Raw genomic sequence first — 27,012 nt, forward strand, 5'->3', positions numbered from 1 at the left:
ATCTCTAAGTCGTAGTCATGTGTTATAGCTTCCATGTGTTACACTAATCAATGACTGTTGTCTGTCCTCATCTGGTGTGTGTTGGCTTATTGATTGATCTCTATCTGTCCAGGGTAAAGACCTGCTGACCCAGAAGATCCCAGTATGGCAGCAGGCTTGTTCAGACCCCAACAAGCTACCAGAGCGGGCCATGCTCCTAGCCCAGCAGATGGGCTCCGGGTCCAGCACGGGCACCGCTTCCCTGACCATGGGCGGCTCCAGCCCCCTGAACACCTCCAAGTCTAACCTGTCCAACCTGGTCATCTCTGACCCCATCCCCGGGGCTCAGCCACTCCCTGTCCCCCCAGAACTGGCCGTCTTCATGGGTGGTGGGCTGGGGCACCAGGCGGTGAGTGGTGGGTCTGGGTGAGCGGGCTGGTAATGTTGATGTCTGGGGAAGGTTTCTCTTACTCTGTAGGTGTTGGGAATATTAATATTCAGCTGTGAATTGTATTTGTTTTTATTAGTTACTGCCAAGACAGCAGTTACTCTTCCTGGGGTTTATTATCAATCCCCATTAGTTCCTGCCAAGGCAGCAGCTACTCTTCCTGGGGTTTATTATCAATCCCCATTAGTTCCTGCCAAGACCGCAGCTACTCTTCCTGGGGTCCAGCAACATTAAGGCAATTATATACAAAATAAGAGGTTTAATGCAATCAGATAGATAAAGGTGTCAGAGCGATAAAGGTGTCAGAGCGATAAAGGTGTCAGAGCGGTTAAAGGTGTCAGAGCGGTTAAAGGTGTCAGAGCGGTTAAAGGTGTCAGAGCGGTTAAAGGAGTCATAGCGGTTAAAGGAGTCATAGCGTCAGAGCGGTTAAAGGAGTCATAGCGGTAAAGGAGTCATAGCGGTTAAAGGAGTCATATCGTCAGAGCGGTTAAAGGTGTCAGAGCGGTAAAGGTGTCAGAGAGCGGTAAAGGTGTCAGAGCGGTTAAAGGTGTCAGAGCGGTTAAAGGTGTCAGAGCGGTTAAAGGTGTCAGAGCGGTTAAAGGTGTCAGAGCGGTTAAAGGTGTCAGAGCGGTTAAAGGTGTCAGAGCGGTTAAAGGTGTCAGAGCGGTTAAAGGAGTCAGAGCGGTAAAGGAGTCATAGCGGTTAAAGGAGTCATATCGTCAGAGCGGTTAAAGGAGTCATAGCGGTAAAGGAGTCATAGCGGTAAAGGAGTCATAGCGGTAAAGGAGTCATAGCGGTTAAAGAAGTCAGAGCGTCAGAGCGGTTAAAGGAGTCAGAGCGGTTAAAGGAGTCATAGCGGTAAAGGAGTCATAGCGGTAAAGGAGTCATAGCGGTTAAAGAAGTCAGAGCGTCAGAGCGGTTAAAGGAGTCAGAGCGGTTAAAGGAGTCAGAGCGGTTAAAGGAGTCAGAGCGGTTAAAGGAGTCAGAGCGGTTAAAGGTGTCAGAGCGGTTAAAGGTGTCAGAGCGGTTAAAGGAGTCAGAGCGGTAAAGGAGTCAGAGCGGTTAAAGGTGTCAGAGCGGTTAAAGGAGTCAGAGCGGTTAAAGGAGTCAGAGCGGTTAAAGGAGTCAGAGCGGTAAAGGAGTCAGAGCGTCAGAGCGGTTAAAGGAGTCAGAGCGGTTAAAGGAGTCAGAGCGGTTAAAGGAGTCAGAGCGGTTAAAGGAGTCAGAACAGTTAAAGGTGTCAAATATATGAAGCACATGGAAGCGTACAATATCTTTGAAGATGACAGAACAGACTCTAACATAACTCTAGAAGTACATATCCTGAAGAAAATGTGGTGTGCACGCTAGCTTGTGAAGGATCAATTAATTGATTGATTGATAGCCTGAGAAAGTTGGTTTGCTGCCTATAGCTTGAACGGTTCAAGACTTACTGTTGGTGGGTTATTTTATGCAAATGTATGCAAATATATATATATAGTTAGTTGATCAAAGTTAAGAATTTGAAAAGGATAGCCTGTACCTGTGAAAGTTGGTTTGCTGCCTATAGCTTGAATGGTTCAAAACTTACTGTTGGTGGGTTATTTGGTGCACATTTATGCAAATTCATACAGTTACAGTTGATCAATGTTTTTAAGAATTTGAAGTTAGGATAGCTTGAACCTGTGAAAGTTGGTTTGGTGATTCTAGCTTGAACGGTTGAAGAGTTACTGTTGGTGAGTTATTTTATGGTAATTGATGCACATTTAAATACACTGCTCAAAAAAATAAAGGGAACACTTAAACAACACAATGTAACTCCAAGTCAATCACACTTCTGTGAAATCAAACTGTCCACTTAGGAAGCAACACTGATTGACAATAAATTTCACATGCTGTTGTGCAAATGGAATAGACAAAAGGTGGAAATTATAGGCAATTAGCAAGAGGTGGAGGTCATTTTGCAGGGCTCTGGCAGTGCTCCTCCTTGCACAAAGGCGGAGGTAGCGGTCCTGCTGCTGGGTTGTTGCCCTCCTATGGCCTCCTCCACGTCTCCTGATGTCTCCTGGTAGCGCCTCCATGCTCTGGACACTACGCTGACAGACACAGCAAACCTTCTTGCCACAGCTCGCATTGATGTGCCATCCTGGATGAGCTGCACTACCTGAGCCACTTGTGTGGGTTGTAGACTCCGTCTCATGCTACCACTAGAGTGAGAGCACCGCCAGCATTCAAAAGTGACCAAAACATCAGCCAGGAAGCATAGGAACTGAGAAGTGGTCTGTGGTCACCACCTGCAGAATCACCCCTTTATTGGGGGTGTCTTGCTAATTGCCTTTAATTTCCACCTGTTGTCTATTCCATTTGCACAACAGCATGTGAAATTTATTGTCAATCAGTGTTGCTTCCTAAGTGGACAGTTTGATTTCACAGAAGTGTGATTGACTTGGAGTTACATTGTGTTGTTTAAGTGTTCCCTTTATTTTTTTGAGCAGTGTAGTTAATTTATAGTTAAAGTTAATAACGATCTTGAAGTTAGGATAGTTAGGAAGTTAAGTTGGTCTTGTAGCTTATTTGGCCAAGGAGAAGGACCATTTTAAATACCTACCACTGTATTACTGTGGTTCTCATTCAAACCCATGTAAATATATGCACATTTTAAATGCTTATATTTGAAAAAGTATAAACAGTATTAAATCTGAATGCATGCAATCTAAGTTGGGTCAGTCTGAACATTAGTTTGACATTGATAGCTTAAACGGTTTAAGAGCAGAGTCAAATCCAAATACTTCCCATTCAAGCCTATGGAGCTTTTATTGACATTTTTTAAATGGTTACATGAAGTATAAATGTTAACTGAATGCAATTAATCTAATTTGGGTCAGTTTGGCAGTTTGACAGTTTGGGTCAGTTTGACAGTTTAAATGGGGAAAGAGGAGATTAATAGAAATTAAATGTTTTACCATTCAAGTCTATGTCCCCCCCCCCCCCCCCCGATATGAAATGCATTAGGAGCTCATTTAAATATGGTTATAGTTTAAAAAGTATAAATGCTATCCAAAATATTTTTTCAAGCAACCCGGGTTGGGGCAGTCTGGATATTTGGAAGTTGGTTTCGTTTTAATAGCTTAAATCGTTTAAGCGCTAATAATAACATGAGTATATAAGAAATGTAGAGAATACACACCTAATTACAACAAATTAATTGATACTCTTAATTTAAGCTTGTATTTCAGGCGAGTGTGTCTGTGAATAAATTGTCTCTGCTTCCTGAGTAAACAGTAGACTAAATCAGCCTGTAGCCAGAGACTTCTGGCCCTCGGTGGGGAAACTAAACTACTCATTTACATATTACACTTTTAATGATGCAGCTTATTAATTAGGTATTAGACTTGTTTTGTAAGATGAGAAGTGGAGGCTTACATATGACCTATGAACAACACCTCTATCTGGATATTCATTCTCTAACTGGATCTTTGCCAAAAGCTTATCCATCATCTCACTTTTTTAATACCCCCCCCCCTCCAGTCGGAGGGCGATTCTTCCCTTCTCCTACACAACCTACACACACTATAGATACCAGACCGTATATGAATATACTGTAACTTCTCCTACACAACCTACACACACTATAGATACCAGACCGTATATGGATATACTGTAACTTCTCCTACACAACCTACACACACTATAGATACCAGACCGTATATGAATATACTGTAACTTCTCCTACACAACCTACACACACTATAGATACCAGACCGTATATGGATATACTGTAACTTCTCCTACACAACCTACACACACTATAGATACCAGACCGTATATGAATATACTGTAACTTCTCCTACACAACCTACACACACTATAGATACCAGACCATATATGGATATACTGTAACTTCTCCTACACAACCTACACACACTATAGATACCAGACCGTATATGGATATACTGTAACTTCTCCTACACAACCTACACACACTATAGATACCAGACCGTATATGGATATACTGTAACTTCTCCTACACAACCTACACACACTATAGATACCAGACCGTATATGGATATACTGTAACTTCTCCTACACAACCTACACACACTATAGATACCAGACCGTATATGGAGATACTGTAACTTCTCCTACACAACCTACACACACTATAGATACCAGACCGTATATGGATATACTGTAACTTCTCCTACACAACCTACACACACTATAGATACCAGACCGTATATGGATATACTGTAACTTCTCCTACACAACCTACACACACTATAAATACCAGACCGTATATGGATATACTGTAACTTCTCCTACACAACCTACACACACTATAGATACCAGACCGTATATGAATATACTGTAACTTCTCCTACACAACCTACACACACTATAGATACCAGACCGTATATGAATATACTGTAACTTCTCCTACACAACCTACACACACTATAGATACCAGACCGTATATGAATATACTGTAACTTCTCCTACACAACCTACACACACTATAGATACCAGACCGTATATGAATGTATGTACAATATACTACTGTAGTTAATGTGTCATGTAGTGCAGGGTTCCCCAACTGGTGGCTCGTCAAATTTACAGTCTACAAATGATGAAGTTCCGGCCCACCGATCATACGCTCAAAACATTTCTTTAACCTGCAGCTGAATCTAGTTGATGATCCCTGCTGTACTGCATGTTTCTGAATGTATATATTCCCTGTTTCCAGAGGCTGATGGGTTCAGATGGGATGTCCATGGTGAACGGTACGACAGGACTCCACGGAGAGGAAGAGTACTGGACGGAGGGAGGGGTGTCAGTCTCCCAGCTCCAAGGAAGACCCTCCTCCCCCCAGGCCCCTTCCCTACCCCAGGGACAGGCCCCCACCCAGAGACAGGTCAGCACAGAACACAGAATTACTTAGATAGTATATACTGGTAGTATATTGTACAGTTGCTTGGCGATGGGAATGTACAATTGGTATCCTCCAGGGATCCATCTTAGTGTCTGCTAATGCTAAAATGTAATGTAAATGTGTGTCTGTTAATATTCAAGTGGATGCAGATGATTCTGTAACTGTTGCTTCTACACTGGGTTAAAACAAGCAATGTGATTGGTTGAGAAGCGTTCTATGTGATTGATAATCGCTTAGGTCACTTTGTTTTTGCCCATTCTAACGTTCAATCGAACAGTAACTGAATGCCTCGATGCCTGTCTGCCTGCTTTATAGAGCAAGCCACAGCCACGTGACTCACTGTCTGGAAGAGTGATCTATTTTCATGAACGGGGTGGTGTACCTAATAAACTGGCTACTGAGCATATATATCTCACACACACACTGTATGTAGATAATATAAAGGTAATGCATGTATCTCTATGCAGGTCAGTGAGCACTACTCCAATACCCTGCCCGTCCGCAGGCCCCAGCCTGCCAAGAACAAGACCTCTGTTGGTAAGAGAACCTAAGCTAACTCTGCTAGTCTCTGGCAGATAACTGTATACTGTTACATTACTCTCTGGTAAGAGAAGCGTATACTGCCAGCGTCACGTAAACAGGTTAATCTCCCCAAAGCAGATGGGAATAACAATGATGTTGTGAATCAGCTAGTCTTAGTAACCAAGTTATCAACTAACATAGCATCTTCCTTAGTTAAAACTCTTCCAGGAGCCACATAGTGCTGTGTAGCGTCACACTGATGTCCCCCTTCTCCACCCCGGCCCCAGGTGAGACCCGTACCCTGCCCAGGTCTAGCTCCATGGCAGCGGGGCTGGAGAAGAACGGTCGTGCCCGTGTCCAGGCCATCTTCTCCCACGCGGCCGGAGACAACGGCACCCTGCTCAGCTTCTCTGAGGGAGACGTCATCACCCTGCTGGTCCCAGAGGCCCGTGATGGATGGCACTACGGGGAGAACGAGAAGAACAAGATGTAAGTGTGTGTCTATCACAGAGACATGGGATGAAAGCTTGTGTGTTCAGTACTACATATCAATGGAGGCTGCTGAGGGGAGAACGGCTCATAATACTGTCTGGAACGGAGTAAATGGAATGAAAACCATGTGTTTGATGCATTTGATTTCATTCCACTTACTCCGCTCCAGCCATTACCACGAGCCCGTCCTCCCCAATGAAGGTGCCACCAACCTCCTGTGCTGCATATTAACCTGTAGACTGACATTCAGAACTGAGGATTTTGCCCAAGTCTTTGGTTAACATCAATGTGTGATTTCCACAGAAGTCAGAGTTAACCGCAGATCTCAGGAGGATTCAGCTCTAATGTAGTTTACAGCATGCGTCATCATCTTAACTCATCTTACCTGTTTCCCCGTCAGGCGTGGCTGGTTCCCCTTCTCTTACACACGTGTGCTGCCAGAGAGTGAGAAGGAGAAGCTCCAGGTGAAGTAAGTAGCTAATATCCTAGCCAGTACTATACCGTTCAGGTGAAGTAAGTAGCTAATATCCTAGCCAGGACTATACCGTTCAGGTGAAGTAAGTAGCTAATATCCTAGCCAGTACTATACCGTTCAGGTGAAGTAAGTAGCTAATATCCTAGCCAGTACTATACTGTTCAGGTGAAGTAAGGAGCTAATATCCTAGCCAGTACTATACCGTTCAGGTGAAGTAGCTAATATCATAGCCAGTACTATACCGTTCAGGTGAAGTAGCTAATATCCTAGCCAGTACTATACCGTTCAGGTGAAGTAAGTAGCTAATATCCTAGCCAGTACTATACCGTTCAGGTGAAGTAAGTAGCTAATATCCTAGCCAGTACTATACCGTTCAGGTGAAGTAAGGAGCTAATATCCTAGCCAGTACTATACCGTTCAGGTGAAGTAGCTAATATCCTAGCCAGTACTATACCGTTCAGGTGAAGTAGCTAATATCCTAGCCAGTACTATACCGTTCAGGTGAAGTAGCTAATATCCTAGCCAGTACTATACCGTTCAGGTGAAGTAACTAATATCCTAGCCAGTACTATACCGTTCAGGTGAAGTAAGTAGCTAATATCCTAGCCAGGACTATGCCGTTCAGGTGAAGTAAGTAGCTAATATCCTAGCCAGTACTATACCGTTCAGGTGAAGTAAGTAGCTAATATCCTAGCCAGTACTATACTGTTCAGGTGAAGTAAGGAGCTAATATCCTAGCCAGTACTATACCGTTCAGGTGAAGTAGCTAATATCATAGCCAGTACTATACCGTTCAGGTGAAGTAAGTAGCTAATATCCTAGCCAGTACTATACCGTTCAGGTGAAGTAAGTAGCTAATATCCTAGCCAGTACTATACCGTTCAGGTGAAGTAAGGAGCTAATATCCTAGCCAGTACTATACCGTTCAGGTGATGTAACTAATATCCTAGCCAGTACTATACCGTTCAGGTGAAGTAACTAATATCCTAGCCAGTACTATACCGTTCAGGTGAAGTAACTAATATCCTAGCCAGTACTATACCGTTCAGGTGAAGTAACTAATATCCTAGCCAGTACTATACCGTTCAGGTGAAGTAACTAATATCCTAGCCAGTACTATACCGTTCAGGTGAAGAAACTAATATCCTAGCCAGTACTATACCGTTCAGGTGAAGTAACTAATATCCTAGCCAGTACTATACCGTTCAGGTGAAGTAACTAATATCCTAGCCAGTACTATACCGTTCAGGTGAAGTAACTAATATCCTAGCCAGTACTATACCGTTCAGGTGAAGTAACTAATATCCTAGCCAGTACTATACCGTTCAGGTGAAGTAACTAATATCCTAGCCAGTACTATACCGTTCAGGTGAAGTAACTAATATCCTAGCCAGTACTATACCGTTCAGGTGAAGTAACTAATATCCTAGCCAGTACTATACCGTTCAGGTGAAGTAACTAATATCCTAGCCAGTACTATACCGTTCAGGTGAAGTAACTAATATCCTAGCCAGTACTATACCGTTCAGGTGAAGTAACTAATATCCTAGCCAGTACTATACCGTTCAGGTGAAGTAACTAATATCCTAGCCAGTACTATACCGTTCAGGTGAAGTAACTAATATCATAGCCAGTACTATACCGTTCAGGTGAAGTAACTAATATCCTAGCCAGTACTATACCGTTCAGGTGAAGTAACTAATATCCTAGCCAGTACTATACCGTTCAGGTGAAGTAACTAATATCCTAGCCAGTACTATACCGTTCAGGTGAAGTAACTAATATCCTAGCCAGTACTATACCGTTCAGGTGAAGTAACTAATATCCTAGCCAGTACTATACCGTTCAGGAAGTAACTAATATCCTAGCCAGTACTATACCGTTCAGGTGAAGTAACTAATATCCTAGCCAGTACTATACCGTTCAGGTGGAGTAACTAATATCCTAGCCAGTACTATACCGTTCAGGTGGAGTAACTAATATCCTAGCCAGTACTATACCGTTCAGGAAGTAACTAATATCCTAGCCAGTACTATACCGTTCAGGAAGTAACTAATATCCCAGCCAGTACTATACCGTTCAGGAAGTAACTAATATCCTAGCCAGTACTATACCGTTCAGGTGAAGTAAGTAATATCCTAGCCAGTACTATACCGTTCAGGTGAAGTAACTAATATCCTAGCCAGTACTATACCGTTCAGGAAGTAACTAATATCCTAGCCAGTACTATACCGTTCAGGTGAAGTAACTAATATCCTAGCCAGTACTATACCGTTCAGGAAGTAAGTAATATCCTAGCCAGTACTATACCGTTCAGGAAGTAACTAATATCCTAGCCAGTACTATACCGTTCAGGAAGTAACTAATATCCTAGCCAGTACTATACCGTTCAGGAAGTAACTAATATCCTAGCCAGTACTATACCGTTCAGGAAGTAACTAATATCCTAGCCAGTACTATACCGTTCAGGAAGTAACTAATATCCTAGCCAGTACTATACCGTTCAGGAAGTAACTAATATCCTAGCCAGTACTATACCGTTCAGGAAGTAACAAATATCCCAGCCAGTACTATACCGTTCAGGAAGTAACTAATATCCCAGCCAGTACTATACCGTTCAGGAAGTAACTAATATCCTAGCCAGTACTATACCGTTCAGGAAGTAACTAATATCCTAGCCAGTACTATACCGTTCAGGTGAAGTAACTAATATCCTAGCCAGTACTATACCGTTCAGGAAGTAACTAATATCCTAGCCAGTACTATACCGTTCAGGAAGTAACTAATATCCTAGCCAGTACTATACCGTTCAGGAAGTAACTAATATCCTAGCCAGTACTATACCGTTCAGGTGAAGTAACTAATATCCTAGCCAGTACTATACCGTTCAGGAAGTAACTAATATCCTAGCCAGTACTATACCGTTCAGGAAGTAACTAATATCCTAGCCAGTACTATACCGTTCAGGTGAAGTAAGTAACTAATATCCTAGCCAGTACTATACCGTTCAGGTGAAGTAAGTAACTAATATCCTAGCCAGTACTATACCGTTCAGGTGAAGTAACTAATATCCTAGCCAGTACTATACCGTTCAGGTGAAGTAAGTAATATCCTAGCCAGTACTATACCGTTCAGGTGAAGTAAGTAATATCCTAGCCAGTACTATACCGTTCAGGTGAAGTAAGTAATATCCTAGCCAGTACTATACCGTTCAGGTGAAGTAACTAATATCCTAGCCAGTACTATACCGTTCAGGTGAAGTAACTAATATCCTAGCCAGTACTATACCGTTCAGGTGAAGTAACTAATATCCTAGCCAGTACTATACCGTTCAGGTGAAGTAACTAATATCCTAGCCAGTACTATACCGTTCAGGAAGTAACTAATATCCTAGCCAGTACTATACCGTTCAGGTGAAGTAACTAATATCCTAGCCAGTACTATACCGTTCAGGAAGTAACTAATATCCTAGCCAGTACTATACCGTTCAGGAAGTAACTAATATCCTAGCCAGTACTATACCGTTCAGGTGAAGTAACTAATATCCTAGCCAGTACTATACCGTTCAGGAAGTAACTAATATCCTAGCCAGTACTATACCGTTCAGGAAGTAACTAATATCCTAGCCAGTACTATACCGTTCAGGAAGTAACTAATATCCTAGCCAGTACTATACCGTTCAGGTTGAAGTAACTAATATCCTAGCCAGTACTATACCGTTCAGGAAGTAACTAATATCCTAGCCAGTACTATACCGTTCAGGAAGTAACTAATATCCTAGCCAGTACTATACCGTTCAGGAAGTAACTAATATCCTAGCCAGTACTATACCGTTCAGGTGAAGTAAGTAACTAATATCCTAGCCAGTACTATACCGTTCAGGTGAAGTAAGTAACTAATATCCTAGCCAGTACTATACCGTTCAGGTGAAGTAACTAATATCCTAGCCAGTACTATACCGTTCAGGTGAAGTAAGTAATATCCTAGCCAGTACTATACCGTTCAGGTGAAGTAAGTAATATCCTAGCCAGTACTATACCGTTCAGGTGAAGTAAGTAATATCCTAGCCAGTACTATACCGTTCAGGTGAAGTAACTAATATCCTAGCCAGTACTATACCGTTCAGGTGAAGTAACTAATATCCTAGCCAGTACTATACCGTTCAGGTGAAGTAACTAATATCCTAGCCAGTACTATACCGTTCAGGTGAAGTAACTAATATCCTAGCCAGTACTATACCGTTCAGGAAGTAACTAATATCCTAGCCAGTACTATACCGTTCAGGTGAAGTAACTAATATCCTAGCCAGTACTATACCGTTCAGGTGAAGTAACTAATATCCTAGCCAGTACTATACCGTTCAGGTGAAGTAACTAATATCCTAGCCAGTACTATACCGTTCAGGTGAAGTAACTAATATCCTAGCCAGTACTATACCGTTCAGGAAGTAACTAATATCCTAGCCAGTACTATACCGTTCAGGAAGTAACTAATATCCTAGCCAGTACTATACCGTTCAGGAAGTAACTAATATCCTAGCCAGTACTATACCGTTCAGGTGAAGGAAGTAACTAATATCCTAGCCAGTACTATACCGTTCAGGTGAAGGAAGTAACTAATATCCTAGCCAGTACTATACCGTTCAGGTGAAGGAAGTAATATCCTAGCCAGTACTATACCGTTCAGGTGAAGTAAGTAATATCCTAGCCAGTACTATACCGTTCAGGTGAAGTAAGTAATATCCTAGCCAGTACTATACCGTTCAGGTGAAGTAACTAATATCCTAGCCAGTACTATACCGTTCAGGTGAAGTAACTAATATCCTAGCCAGTACTATACCCTTCAGGTGAAGTAACTAATATCCTAGCCAGTACTATACCGTTCAGGTGAAGTAACTAATATCCTAGCCAGTACTATACCGTTCAGGAAGTAACTAATATCCTAGCCAGTACTATACCGTTTAGGAAGTAACTAATATCCTAGCCAGTACTATACCGTTCAGGTGAAGGAAGTAACTAATATCCTAGCCAGTACTATACCGTTCAGGTGAAGGAAGTAACTAATATCCTAGCCAGTACTATACCGTTCAGGTGAAGGAAGTAATATCCTAGCCAGTACTATACCGTTCAGGTGAAGTAACTAATATCCTAGCCAGTACTATACCGTTCAGGAAGTAACTAATATCCTAGCCAGTACTATACCGTTCAGGAAGTAACTAATATCCCAGCCAGTACTATACCGTTCAGGAAGTAACTAATATCCTAGCCAGTACTATACCGTTCAGGTGAAGTAAGTAATATCCTAGCCAGTACTATACCGTTCAGGTGAAGTAACTAATATCCTAGCCAGTACTATACCGTTCAGGAAGTAACTAATATCCTAGCCAGTACTATACCGTTCAGGTGAAGTAACTAATATCCTAGCCAGTACTATACCGTTCAGGAAGTAAGTAATATCCTAGCCAGTACTATACCGTTCAGGAAGTAACTAATATCCTAGCCAGTACTATACCGTTCAGGAAGTAACTAATATCCTAGCCAGTACTATACCGTTCAGGAAGTAACTAATATCCTAGCCAGTACTATACCGTTCAGGAAGTAACTAATATCCTAGCCAGTACTATACCGTTCAGGAAGTAACTAATATCCTAGCCAGTACTATACCGTTCAGGAAGTAACTAATATCCTAGCCAGTACTATACCGTTCAGGAAGTAACTAATATCCTAGCCAGTACTATACCGTTCAGGAAGTAACTAATATCCTAGCCAGTACTATACCGTTCAGGAAGTAACAAATATCCCAGCCAGTACTATACCGTTCAGGAAGTAACTAATATCCCAGCCAGTACTATACCGTTCAGGAAGTAACTAATATCCTAGCCAGTACTATACCGTTCAGGAAGTAACTAATATCCTAGCCAGTACTATACCGTTCAGGTGAAGTAACTAATATCCTAGCCAGTACTATACCGTTCAGGAAGTAACTAATATCCTAGCCAGTACTATACCGTTCAGGAAGTAACTAATATCCTAGCCAGTACTATACCGTTCAGGAAGTAACTAATATCCTAGCCAGTACTATACCGTTCAGGTGAAGTAACTAATATCCTAGCCAGTACTATACCGTTCAGGAAGTAACTAATATCCTAGCCAGTACTATACCGTTCAGGAAGTAACTAATATCCTAGCCAGTACTATACCGTTCAGGTGAAGTAAGTAACTAATATCCTAGCCAGTACTATACCGTTCAGGTGAAGTAAGTAACTAATATCCTAGCCAGTACTATACCGTTCAGGTGAAGTAACTAATATCCTAGCCAGTACTATACCGTTCAGGTGAAGTAAGTAATATCCTAGCCAGTACTATACCGTTCAGGTGAAGTAAGTAATATCCTAGCCAGTACTATACCGTTCAGGTGAAGTAAGTAATATCCTAGCCAGTACTATACCGTTCAGGTGAAGTAACTAATATCCTAGCCAGTACTATACCGTTCAGGTGAAGTAACTAATATCCTAGCCAGTACTATACCGTTCAGGTGAAGTAACTAATATCCTAGCCAGTACTATACCGTTCAGGTGAAGTAACTAATATCCTAGCCAGTACTATACCGTTCAGGAAGTAACTAATATCCTAGCCAGTACTATACCGTTCAGGTGAAGTAACTAATATCCTAGCCAGTACTATACCGTTCAGGTGAAGTAACTAATATCCTAGCCAGTACTATACCGTTCAGGTGAAGTAACTAATATCCTAGCCAGTACTATACCGTTCAGGTGAAGTAACTAATATCCTAGCCAGTACTATACCGTTCAGGAAGTAACTAATATCCTAGCCAGTACTATACCGTTCAGGAAGTAACTAATATCCTAGCCAGTACTATACCGTTCAGGTGAAGGAAGTAACTAATATCCTAGCCAGTACTATACCGTTCAGGTGAAGGAAGTAACTAATATCCTAGCCAGTACTATACCGTTCAGGTGAAGTAAGTAACTAATATCCTAGCCAGTACTATACCGTTCAGGTGAAGTAACTAATATCCTAGCCAGTACTATACCGTTCAGGTGAAGTAAGTAATATCCTAGCCAGTACTATACCGTTCAGGTGAAGTAAGTAATATCCTAGCCAGTACTATACCGTTCAGGTGAAGTAACTAATATCCTAGCCAGTACTATACCGTTCAGGTGAAGTAACTAATATCCTAGCCAGTACTATACCGTTCAGGTGAAGTAACTAATATCCTAGCCAGTACTATACCGTTCAGGTGAAGTAACTAATATCCTAGCCAGTACTATACCGTTCAGGAAGTAACTAATATCCTAGCCAGTACTATACCGTTTAGGAAGTAACTAATATCCTAGCCAGTACTATACCGTTCAGGTGAAGGAAGTAACTAATATCCTAGCCAGTACTATACCGTTCAGGTGAAGGAAGTAACTAATATCCTAGCCAGTACTATACCGTTCAGGTGAAGGAAGTAATATCCTAGCCAGTACTATACCGTTCAGGTGAAGTAACTAATATCCTAGCCAGTACTATACCGTTCAGGAAGTAACTAATATCCTAGCCAGTACTATACCGTTCAGGTGAAGTAAGTAATATCCTAGCCAGTACTATACCGTTCAGGTGAAGTAACTAATATCCTAGCCAGTACTATACCGTTCAGGAAGTAACTAATATCCTAGCCAGTACTATACCGTTCAGGTGAAGTAACTAATATCCTAGCCAGTACTATACCGTTCAGGAAGTAAGTAATATCCTAGCCAGTACTATACCGTTCAGGAAGTAACTAATATCCTAGCCAGTACTATACCGTTCAGGTGAAGTAACTAATATCCTAGCCAGTACTATACCGTTCAGGAAGTAACTAATATCCTAGCCAGTACTATACCGTTCAGGAAGTAACTAATATCCTAGCCAGTACTATACCGTTCAGGATACCGTTCAGGTGAAGTAACTAATATCCTAGCCAGTACTATACCGTTCAGGTGAAGTAACTAATATCCTAGCCAGTACTATACCGTTCAGGTGAAGTAACTAATATCCTAGCCAGTACTATACCGTTCAGGTGAAGTAACTAATATCCTAGCCAGTACTATACCGTTCAGGTGAAGTAACTAATATCCTAGCCAGTACTATACCGTTCAGGTGAAGTAACTAATATCCTAGCCAGTACTATACCGTTCAGGAAGTAACAAATATCCCAGCCAGTACTATACCGTTCAGGAAGTAACTAATATCCTAGCCAGTACTATACCGTTCAGGAAGTAACTAATATCCTAGCCAGTACTATACCGTTCAGTGAAGTGAAGTAACTAATATCCTAGCCAGTACTATACCGTTCAGGTGAAGTAAGTAATATCCTAGCCAGTACTATACCGTTCAGGTGAAGTAACTAATATCCTAGCCAGTACTATACCGTTCAGGTGAAGTAAGTAACTAATATCCTAGCCAGTACTATACCGTTCAGGTGAAGTAACTAATATCCTAGCCAGTACTATACCGTTCAGGTGAAGTAACTAATATCCTAGCCAGTACTATACCGTTCAGGTGAAGTAACTAATATCCTAGCCAGTACTATACCGTTCAGGAAGTAACTAATATCCTAGCCAGTACTATACCGTTCAGGTGAAGTAACTAATATCCTAGCCAGTACTATACCGTTCAGGTGAAGTAACTAATATCCTAGCCAGTACTATACCGTTCAGGTGAAGTAACTAATATCCTAGCCAGTACTATACCGTTCAGGTGAAGTAACTAATATCCTAGCCAGTACTATACCGTTCAGGAAGTAACTAATATCCTAGCCAGTACTATACCGTTCAGGAAGTAACTAATATCCTAGCCAGTACTATACCGTTCAGGTGAAGGAAGTAACTAATATCCTAGCCAGTACTATACCGTTCAGGTGAAGGAAGTAACTAATATCCTAGCCAGTACTATACCGTTCAGGTGAAGGAAGTAATATCCTAGCCAGTACTATACCGTTCAGGTGAAGTAAGTAATATCCTAGCCAGTACTATACCGTTCAGGTGAAGTAAGTAATATCCTAGCCAGTACTATACCGTTCAGGTGAAGTAACTAATATCCTAGCCAGTACTATACCGTTCAGGTGAAGTAACTAATATCCTAGCCAGTACTATACCGTTCAGGTGAAGTAACTAATATCCTAGCCAGTACTATACCGTTCAGGTGAAGTAACTAATATCCTAGCCAGTACTATACCGTTCAGGAAGTAACTAATATCCTAGCCAGTACTATACCGTTTAGGAAGTAACTAATATCCTAGCCAGTACTATACCGTTCAGGTGAAGGAAGTAACTAATATCCTAGCCAGTACTATACCGTTCAGGTGAAGGAAGTAACTAATATCCTAGCCAGTACTATACCGTTCAGGTGAAGTAAGTAATATCCTAGCCAGTACTATACCGTTCAGGTGAAGTAACTAATATCCTAGCCAGTACTATACCGTTCAGGAAGTAACTAATATCCTAGCCAGTACTATACCGTTCAGGTGAAGTAAGTAATATCCTAGCCAGTACTATACCGTTCAGGTGAAGTAACTAATATCCTAGCCAGTACTATACCGTTCAGGAAGTAACTAATATCCTAGCCAGTACTATACCGTTCAGGTGAAGTAACTAATATCCTAGCCAGTACTATACCGTTCAGGAAGTAAGTAATATCCTAGCCAGTACTATACCGTTCAGGAAGTAACTAATATCCTAGCCAGTACTATACCGTTCAGGAAGTAACTAATATCCTAGCCAGTACTATACCGTTCAGGAAGTAACTAATATCCTAGCCAGTACTATACCGTTCAGGAAGTAACTAATATCCTAGCCAGTACTATACCGTTCAGGAAGTAACTAATATCCTAGCCAGTACTATACCGTTCAGGAAGTAACTAATATCCTAGCCAGTACTATACCGTTCAGGAAGTAACTAATATCCTAGCCAGTACTATACCGTTCAGGAAGTAACTAATATCCTAGCCAGTACTATACCGTTCAGGAAGTAACAAATATCCCAGCCAGTACTATACCGTTCAGGAAGTAACTAATATCCCAGCCAGTACTATACCGTTCAGGAAGTAACTAATATCCTAGCCAGTACTATACCGTTCAGGAAGTAACTAATATCCTAGCCAGTACTATACCGTTCAGGTGAAGTAACTAATATCCTAGCCAGTACTATACCGTTCAGGAAGTAACTAATATCCTAGCCAGTACTATACCGTTCAGGAAGTAACTAATATCCTAGCCAGTACTATACCGTTCAGGAAGTAACTAATATCCTAGCCAGTACTATACCGTTCAGGTGAAGTAACTAATATCCTAGCCAGTACTATACCGTTCAGGAAGTAACTAATATCCTAGCCAGTACTATACCGTTCAGGAAGTAACTAATATCCTAGCCAGTACTATACCGTTCAGGTGAAGTAAGTAACTAATATCCTAGCCAGTACTATACCGTTCAGGTGAAGTAAGTAACTAATATCCTAGCCAGTACTATACCGTTCAGGTGAAGTAAGTAACTAATATCCTAGCCAGTACTATACCGTTCAGGTGAAGTAACTAATATCCTAGCCAGTACTATACCGTTCAGGTGAAGTAAGTAATATCCTAGCCAGTACTATACCGTTCAGGTGAAGTAAGTAATATCCTAGCCAGTACTATACCGTTCAGGTGAAGTAACTAATATCCTAGCCAGTACTATACCGTTCAGGTGAAGTAACTAATATCCTAGCCAGTACTATACCGTTCAGGTGAAGTAACTAATATCCTAGCCAGTACTATACCGTTCAGGTGAAGTAACTAATATCCTAGCCAGTACTATACCGTTCAGGTGAAGTAACTAATATCCTAGCCAGTACTATACCGTTCAGGAAGTAACTAATATCCTAGCCAGTACTATACCGTTCAGGTGAAGTAACTAATATCCTAGCCAGTACTATACCGTTCAGGTGAAGTAACTAATATCCTAGCCAGTACTATACCGTTCAGGTGAAGTAACTAATATCCTAGCCAGTACTATACCGTTCAGGTGAAGTAACTAATATCCTAGCCAGTACTATACCGTTCAGGAAGTAACTAATATCCTAGCCAGTACTATACCGTTCAGGAAGTAACTAATATCCTAGCCAGTACTATACCGTTCAGGTGAAGGAAGTAACTAATATCCTAGCCAGTACTATACCGTTCAGGTGAAGGAAGTAACTAATATCCTAGCCAGTACTATACCGTTCAGGTGAAGGAAGTAATATCCTAGCCAGTACTATACCGTTCAGGTGAAGTAAGTAATATCCTAGCCAGTACTATACCGTTCAGGTGAAGTAACTAATATCCTAGCCAGTACTATACCGTTCAGGTGAAGTAACTAATATCCTAGCCAGTACTATACCGTTCAGGTGAAGTAACTAATATCCTAGCCAGTACTATACCGTTCAGGTGAAGTAACTAATATCCTAGCCAGTACTATACCGTTCAGGTGAAGTAACTAATATCCTAGCCAGTACTATACCGTTCAGGAAGTAACTAATATCCTAGCCAGTACTATACCGTTCAGGTGAAGGAAGTAACTAATATCCTAGCCAGTACTATACCGTTCAGGTGAAGGAAGTAACTAATATCCTAGCCAGTACTATACCGTTCAGGTGAAGTAAGTAATATCCTAGCCAGTACTATACCGTTCAGGTGAAGTAAGTAATATCCTAGCCAGTACTATACCGTTCAGGTGAAGTAAGTAATATCCTAGCCAGTACTATACCGTTCAGGTGAAGTAACTAATATCCTAGCCAGTACTATACCGTTCAGGTGAAGTAACTAATATCCTAGCCAGTACTATACCGTTCAGGTGAAGTAACTAATATCCTAGCCAGTACTATACCGTTCAGGTGAAGTAACTAATATCCTAGCCAGTACTATACCGTTCGGGTGAAGTAACTAATATCCTAGCCAGTACTATACCGTTCAGGTGAAGTAACTAATATCCTAGCCAGTACTATACCGTTCAGGTGAAGTAACTAATATCCTAGCCAGTACTATACCGTTCAGGTGAAGTAACTAATATCCTAGCCAATACTATACCGTTCAGGTGAAGTAAGTAACTAATATCCTAGCCAGTACTATACCGTTCAGGTGAAGTAAGTAATATCCTAGCCAGTACTATACCGTTCAGGTGAAGTAAGTAATATCCTAGCCAGTACTATACCGTTCAGGTGAAGTAAGTAACTAATATCCTAGCCAGTACTATACCGTTCAGGTGAAGTAAGTAACTAATATCCTAGCCAGTACTATACCGTTCAGGTGAAGTAACTAATATCCTAGCCAGTACTATACCGTTCAGGTGAAGTAAGTAACTAATATCCTAGCCAGTACTATACCGTTCAGGTGAAGTAAGTAACTAATATCCTAGCCAGTACTATACCGTTCAGGTGAAGTAAGTAATATCCTAGCCAGTACTATACCGTTCAGGTGAAGTAACTAATATCCTAGCCAGTACTATACCGTTCAGGTGAAGTAACTAATATCCTAGCCAGTACTATACCGTTCAGGTGAAGTAACTAATATCCTAGCCAGTACTATACCGTTCAGGTGAAGTAACTAATATCCTAGCCAGTACTATACCGTTCAGGTGAAGTAACTAATATCCTAGCCAGTACTATACCGTTCAGGTGAAGTAACTAATATCCTAGCCAGTACTATACCGTTCAGGTGAAGTAACTAATATCCTAGCCAGTACTATACCGTTCAGGTGAAGTAACTAATATCCTAGCCAGTACTATACCGTTCAGGTGAAGTAACTAATATCCTAGCCAGTACTATACCGTTCAGGTGAAGTAACTAATATCCTAGCCAGTACTATACCGTTCAGGTGAAGTAACTAATATCCTAGCCAGTACTATACCGTTCAGGTGAAGTAACTAATATCCTAGCCAGTACTATACCGTTCAGGTGAAGTAACTAATATCCTAGCCAGTACTATACCGTTCAGGTGAAGTAAGTAACTAATATCCTAGCCAGTACTATACCGTTCAGGTGAAGTAAGTAATATCCTAGCCAGTACTATACCGTTCAGGTGAAGTAAGTAACTAATATCCTTGCCAGTACTATACCGTTCAGGTGAAGTAAGTAATATCCTAGCCAGTACTATACCGTTCAGGTGAAGTAACTAATATCCTAGCCAGTACTATACCGTTCAGGTGAAGTAAGTAACTAATATCCTAGCCAGTACTATACCGTTCAGGTGAAGTAACTAATATCCTAGCCAGTACTATACCGTTCAGGTGAAGTAACTAATATCCTAGCCAGTACTATACCGTTCAGGTGAAGTAAGTAACTAATATCCTAGCCAGTACTATACCGTTCAGGTGAAGTAACTAATATCCTAGCCAGTACTATACCGTTCAGGTGAAGTAACTAATATCCTAGCCAGTACTATACCGTTCAGGTGAAGTAACTAATATCCTAGCCAGTACTATACCGTTCAGGTGAAGTAACTAATATCCTAGCCAGTACTATACCGTTCAGGTGAAGTAACTAATATCCTAGCCAGTAATATACCGTTCAGGTGAAGTAACTAATATCCTAGCCAGTACTATACCGTTCAGGTGAAGTAACTAATATCCTAGCCAGTACTATACCGTTCAGGTGAAGTAAGTAACTAATATCCTAGCCAGTACTATACCGTTCAGGTGAAGTAAGTAATATCCTAGCCAATACTATACCGTTCAGGTGAAGTAACTAATATCCTAGCCAGTACTATACCGTTCAGGTGAAGTAAGTAATATCCTAGCCAGTACTATACCGTTCAGGTGAAGTAACTAATATCCTAGCCAGTACTATACCGTTCAGGTGAAGTAACTAATATCCTAGCCAGTACTATACCGTTCAGGTGAAGTAACTAATATCCTAGCCAGTACTATACCGTTCAGGTGAAGTAACTAATATCCTAGCCAGTACTATACCGTTCAGGAAGTAACTAATATCCTAGCCAGTACTATACCGTTCAGGTGAAGTAACTAATATCCTAGCCAGTACTATACCGTTCAGGTGAAGGAGCTAATATCCTAGCCAGTACTATACCGTTCAGGTGAAGTAACTAATATCCTAGCCAGTACTATACCGTTCAGGTGAAGGAGCTAATATCCTAGCCAGTACTATACCGTTCAGGTGAAGTAACTAATATCCTAGCCAGTACTATACCGTTCAGGTGAAGTAACTAATATCCTAGCCAGTACTATACCGTTCAGGTGAAGTAACTAATATCCTAGCCAGTACTATACCGTTCAGGTGAAGTAGCTAATATCCTAGCCAGTACTATACCGTTCAGGTGAAGTAACTAATATCCTAGCCAGTACTATACCGTTCAGGTGAAGTAACTAATATCCTAGCCAGTACTATACCGTTCAGGAAGTAACTAATATCCTAGCCAGTACTATACCGTTCAGGAAGTAACTAATATCCTAGCCAGTACTATACCGTTCAGGAAGTAACTAATATCCTAGCCAGTACTATACCGTTCAGGAAGTAACTAATATCCTAGCCAGTACTATACCGTTCAGGAAGTAACTAATATCCTAGCCAGTACTATACCGTTCAGGAAGTAACTAATATCCTAGCCAGTACTATACCGTTCAGGAAGTAACTAATATCCTAGCCAGTACTATACCGTTCAGGAAGTAACTAATATCTTAGCCAGTACTATACCGTTCAGGAAGTAACTAATATCCTAGCCAGTACTATACCGTTCAGGAAGTAACTAATATCCTAGCCAGTACTATACCGTTCAGGTGAAGTAACTAATATCCTAGCCAGTACTATACCGTTCAGGTGAAGTAACTAATATCCTAGCCAGTACTATACCGTTCAGGAAGTAACTAATATCCTAGCCAGTACTATACCGTTCAGGTGAAGTAACTAATATCCTAGCCAGTACTATACCATTCAGGAAGTAACTAATATCCTAGCCAGTACTATACCGTTCAGGAAGTAACTAATATCCTAGCCAGTACTATACCGTTCAGGAAGTAACTAATATCCTAGCCAGTACTATACCGTTCAGGTGAAGTAACTAATATCCTAGCCAGTACTATACCATTCAGGAAGTAACTAATATCCTAGCCAGTACTATACCGTTCAGGTGAAGTAACTAATATCCTAGCCAGTACTATACCATTCAGGAAGTAGCTAATATCCTAGCCAGTACTATACCGTTCAGGTGAAGTAAGTAATATCCTAGCCAGTACTATACCGTTCAGGTGAAGGAAGTAACTAATATCCTAGCCAGTACTATACCGTTCAGGTGAAGGAAGTAACTAATATCCTAGCCAGTACTATACCGTTCAGGTGAAGTAAGTAATATCCTAGCCAGTACTATACCGTTCAGGTGAAGTAAGTAATATCCTAGCCAGTACTATACCGTTCAGGTGAAGTAAGTAATATCCTAGCCAGTACTATACCGTTCAGGTGAAGTAACTAATATCCTAGCCAGTACTATACCGTTCAGGTGAAGTAACTAATATCCTAGCCAGTACTATACCGTTCAGGTGAAGTAACTAATATCCTAGCCAGTACTATACCGTTCAGGTGAAGTAACTAATATCCTAGCCAGTACTATACCGTTCGGGTGAAGTAACTAATATCCTAGCCAGTACTATACCGTTCGGGTGAAGTAACTAATATCCTAGCCAGTACTATACCGTTCAGGTGAAGTAACTAATATCCTAGCCAGTACTATACCGTTCAGGTGAAGTAACTAATATCCTAGCCAGTACTATACCGTTCAGGTGAAGTAACTAATATCCTAGCCAATACTATACCGTTCAGGTGAAGTAAGTAACTAATATCCTAGCCAGTACTATACCGTTCAGGTGAAGTAAGTAATATCCTAGCCAGTACTATACCGTTCAGGTGAAGTAAGTAACTAATATCCTAGCCAGTACTATACCGTTCAGGTGAAGTAAGTAACTAATATCCTAGCCAGTACTATACCGTTCAGGTGAAGTAACTAATATCCTAGCCAGTACTATACCGTTCAGGTGAAGTAAGTAACTAATATCCTAGCCAGTACTATACCGTTCAGGTGAAGTAAGTAACTAATATCCTAGCCAGTACTATACCGTTCAGGTGAAGTAAGTAACTAATATCCTAGCCAGTACTATACCGTTCAGGTGAAGTATGTAATATCCTAGCCAGTACTATACCGTTCAGGTGAAGTAACTAATATCCTAGCCAGTACTATACCGTTCAGGTGAAGTAACTAATATCCTAGCCAGTACTATACCGTTCAGGTGAAGTAACTAATATCCTAGCCAGTACTATACCGTTCAGGTGAAGTAACTAATATCCTAGCCAGTACTATACCGTTCAGGTGAAGTAACTAATATCCTAGCCAGTACTATACCGTTCAGGTGAAGTAACTAATATCCTAGCCAGTACTATACCGTTCAGGTGAAGTAACTAATATCCTAGCCAGTACTATACCGTTCAGGTGAAGTAACTAATATCCTAGCCAGTACTATACCGTTCAGGTGAAGTAACTAATATCCTAGCCAGTACTATACCGTTCAGGTGAAGTAACTAATATCCTAGCCAGTACTATACCGTTCAGGTGAAGTAACTAATATCCTAGCCAGTACTATACCGTTCAGGTGAAGTAACTAATATCCTAGCCAGTACTATACCGTTCAGGTGAAGTAACTAATATCCTAGCCAGTACTATACCGTTCAGGTGAAGTAAGTAACTAATATCCTAGCCAGTACTATACCGTTCAGGTGAAGTAAGTAATATCCTAGCCAGTACTATACCGTTCAGGTGAAGTAAGTAACTAATATCCTTGCCAGTACTATACCGTTCAGGTGAAGTAAGTAATATCCTAGCCAGTACTATACCGTTCAGGTGAAGTAACTAATATCCTAGCCAGTACTATACCGTTCAGGTGAAGTAAGTAACTAATATCCTAGCCAGTACTATACCGTTCAGGTGAAGTAACTAATATCCTAGCCAGTACTATACCGTTCAGGTGAAGTAACTAATATCCTAGCCAGTACTATACCGTTCAGGTGAAGTAAGTAACTAATATCCTAGCCAGTACTATACCGTTCAGGTGAAGTAACTAATATCCTAGCCAGTACTATACCGTTCAGGTGAAGTAACTAATATCCTAGCCAGTACTATACCGTTCAGGTGAAGTAACTAATATCCTAGCCAGTACTATACCGTTCAGGTGAAGTAACTAATATCCTAGCCAGTACTATACCGTTCAGGTGAAGTAACTAATATCCTAGCCAGTACTATACCGTTCAGGTGAAGTAACTAATATCCTAGCCAGTACTATACCGTTCAGGTGAAGTAACTAATATCCTAGCCAGTACTATACCGTTCAGGTGAAGTAAGTAACTAATATCCTAGCCAGTACTATACCGTTCAGGTGAAGTAAGTAACTAATATCCTAGCCAGTACTATACCGTTCAGGTGAAGTAAGTAATATCCTAGCCAATACTATACCGTTCAGGTGAAGTAACTAATATCCTAGCCAGTACTATACCGTTCAGGTGAAGTAAGTAATATCCTAGCCAGTACTATACCGTTCAGGTGAAGTAACTAATATCCTAGCCAGTACTATACCGTTCAGGTGAAGTAACTAATATCCTAGCCAGTACTATACCGTTCAGGTGAAGTAACTAATATCCTAGCCAGTACTATACCGTTCAGGTGAAGTAACTAATATCCTAGCCAGTACTATACCGTTCAGGAAGTAACTAATATCCTAGCCAGTACTATACCGTTCAGGTGAAGTAACTAATATCCTAGCCAGTACTATACCGTTCAGGTGAAGGAGCTAATATCCTAGCCAGTACTATACCGTTCAGGTGAAGTAACTAATATCCTAGCCAGTACTATACCGTTCAGGTGAAGGAGCTAATATCCTAGCCAGTACTATACCGTTCAGGTGAAGTAACTAATATCCTAGCCAGTACTATACCGTTCAGGTGAAGTAACTAATATCCTAGCCAGTACTATACCGTTCAGGTGAAGTAACTAATATCCTAGCCAGTACTATACCGTTCAGGTGAAGTAGCTAATATCCTAGCCAGTACTATACCGTTCAGGTGAAGTAACTAATATCCTAGCCAGTACTATACCGTTCAGGTGAAGTAACTAATATCCTAGCCAGTACTATACCGTTCAGGAAGTAACTAATATCCTAGCCAGTACTATACCGTTCAGGAAGTAACTAATATCCTAGCCAGTACTATACCGTTCAGGAAGTAACTAATATCCTAGCCAGTACTATACCGTTCAGGAAGTAACTAATATCCTAGCCAGTACTATACCGTTCAGGAAGTAACTAATATCCTAGCCAGTACTATACCGTTCAGGAAGTAACTAATATCCTAGCCAGTACTATACCGTTCAGGAAGTAACTAATATCCTAGCCAGTACTATACCGTTCAGGAAGTAACTAATATCTTAGCCAGTACTATACCGTTCAGGAAGTAACTAATATCCTAGCCAGTACTATACCGTTCAGGAAGTAACTAATATCCTAGCCAGTACTATACCGTTCAGGTGAAGTAACTAATATCCTAGCCAGTACTATACCGTTCAGGTGAAGTAACTAATATCCTAGCCAGTACTATACCGTTCAGGAAGTAACTAATATCCTAGCCAGTACTATACCGTTCAGGTGAAGTAACTAATATCCTAGCCAGTACTATACCATTCAGGAAGTAACTAATATCCTAGCCAGTACTATACCGTTCAGGAAGTAACTAATATCCTAGCCAGTACTATACCGTTCAGGAAGTAACTAATATCCTAGCCAGTACTATACCGTTCAGGTGAAGTAACTAATATCCTAGCCAGTACTATACCATTCAGGAAGTAACTAATATCCTAGCCAGTACTATACCGTTCAGGTGAAGTAACTAATATCCTAGCCAGTACTATACCATTCAGGAAGTAGCTAATATCCTAGCCAGTACTATACCGTTCAGGTGAAGTAAGTAATATCCTAGCCAGTACTATACCGTTCAGGAAGTAGCTAATATCCTAGCCAGTACTATACCGTTCAGGAAGTAGCTAATATCCTAGCCAGTACTATACCGTTCAGGAAGTAGCTAATATCCTAGCCAGTACTATACCATTCAGGAAGTAGCTAATATCCTAGCCAGTACTATACCGTTCAGGTGAAGTAAGTAATATCCTAGCCAGTACTATACCGTTCAGGAAGTAACTAATATCCTAGCCAGTACTATACCGTTCAGGAAGTAACTAATATCCTAGCCAGTACTATACCATTCAGGAAGTAACTAATATCCTATCCAGTACTATACCGTTCAGGAAGTAACTAATATCCTAGCCAGTACTATACCGTTCAGGAAGTAACTAATATCCTAGCCAGTACTATACCGTTCAGGAAGTAACTAATATCCTAGCCAGTACTATACCGTTCAGGAAGTAACTAATATCCTAGCCAGTACTATACCATTCAGGAAGTAACTAATATCCTAGCCAGTACTATACCGTTCAGGAAGTAACTAATATCCTAGCCAGTACTATACCGTTCAGGAAGTAACTAATATCCTAGCCAGTACTATACCGTTCAGGAAGTAACTAATATCCTAGCCAGTACTATACCGTTCAGGTGAAGTAACTAATATCCTAGCCAGTACTATACCATTCAGGAAGTAACTAATATCCTAGCCAGTACTATACCGTTCAGGTGAAGTAACTAATATCCTAGCCAGTACTATACCATTCAGGAAGTAGCTAATATCCTAGCCAGTACTATACCGTTCAGGAAGTAACTAATATCCTAGCCAGTACTATACCATTCAGGAAGTAACTAATATCCTATCCAGTACTATACCGTTCAGGAAGTAACTAATATCCTAGCCAGTACTATACCGTTCAGGAAGTAACTAATATCCTAGCCAGTACTATACCGTTCAGGAAGTAACTAATATCCTAGCCAGTACTATACCGTTCAGGAAGTAACTAATATCCTAGCCAGTACTATACCATTCAGGAAGTAACTAATATCCTAGCCAGTACTATACCGTTCAGGAAGTAACTAATATCCTAGCCAGTACTATACCGTTCAGGAAGTAACTAATATCCTAGCCAGTACTATACCGTTCAGGAAGTAACTAATATCCTAGCCAGTACTATACCGTTCAGG

General features: G+C 40.9%; 1 protein-coding gene across 4 annotated transcripts in view; it reads left to right on the plus strand.

Moving 5' to 3' along the window:
- LOC139570932 (BAR/IMD domain-containing adapter protein 2-like) overlaps positions 1-27,012 on the plus strand; it is a 174,740-nt gene that overhangs the window by 126,060 nt on the left and 21,668 nt on the right. For all 4 annotated transcript variants that reach the window (XM_071393289.1, XM_071393295.1, XM_071393280.1 and 1 more), the window contains exons 8-12: positions 113-388; positions 5,151-5,318; positions 5,804-5,873; positions 6,146-6,347; positions 6,751-6,819. In XM_071393289.1, coding sequence (XP_071249390.1) covers positions 113-388; positions 5,151-5,318; positions 5,804-5,873; positions 6,146-6,347; positions 6,751-6,819 — 785 coding nt within the window. The remainder of the gene's footprint in view (positions 1-112; positions 389-5,150; positions 5,319-5,803; positions 5,874-6,145; positions 6,348-6,750; positions 6,820-27,012) is intronic.

Source organism: Salvelinus alpinus, chromosome 1 (assembly GCF_045679555.1).
Source record: "Salvelinus alpinus chromosome 1, SLU_Salpinus.1, whole genome shotgun sequence".
NCBI classification, from domain to species: Eukaryota; Metazoa; Chordata; class Actinopteri; order Salmoniformes; family Salmonidae; genus Salvelinus; species Salvelinus alpinus.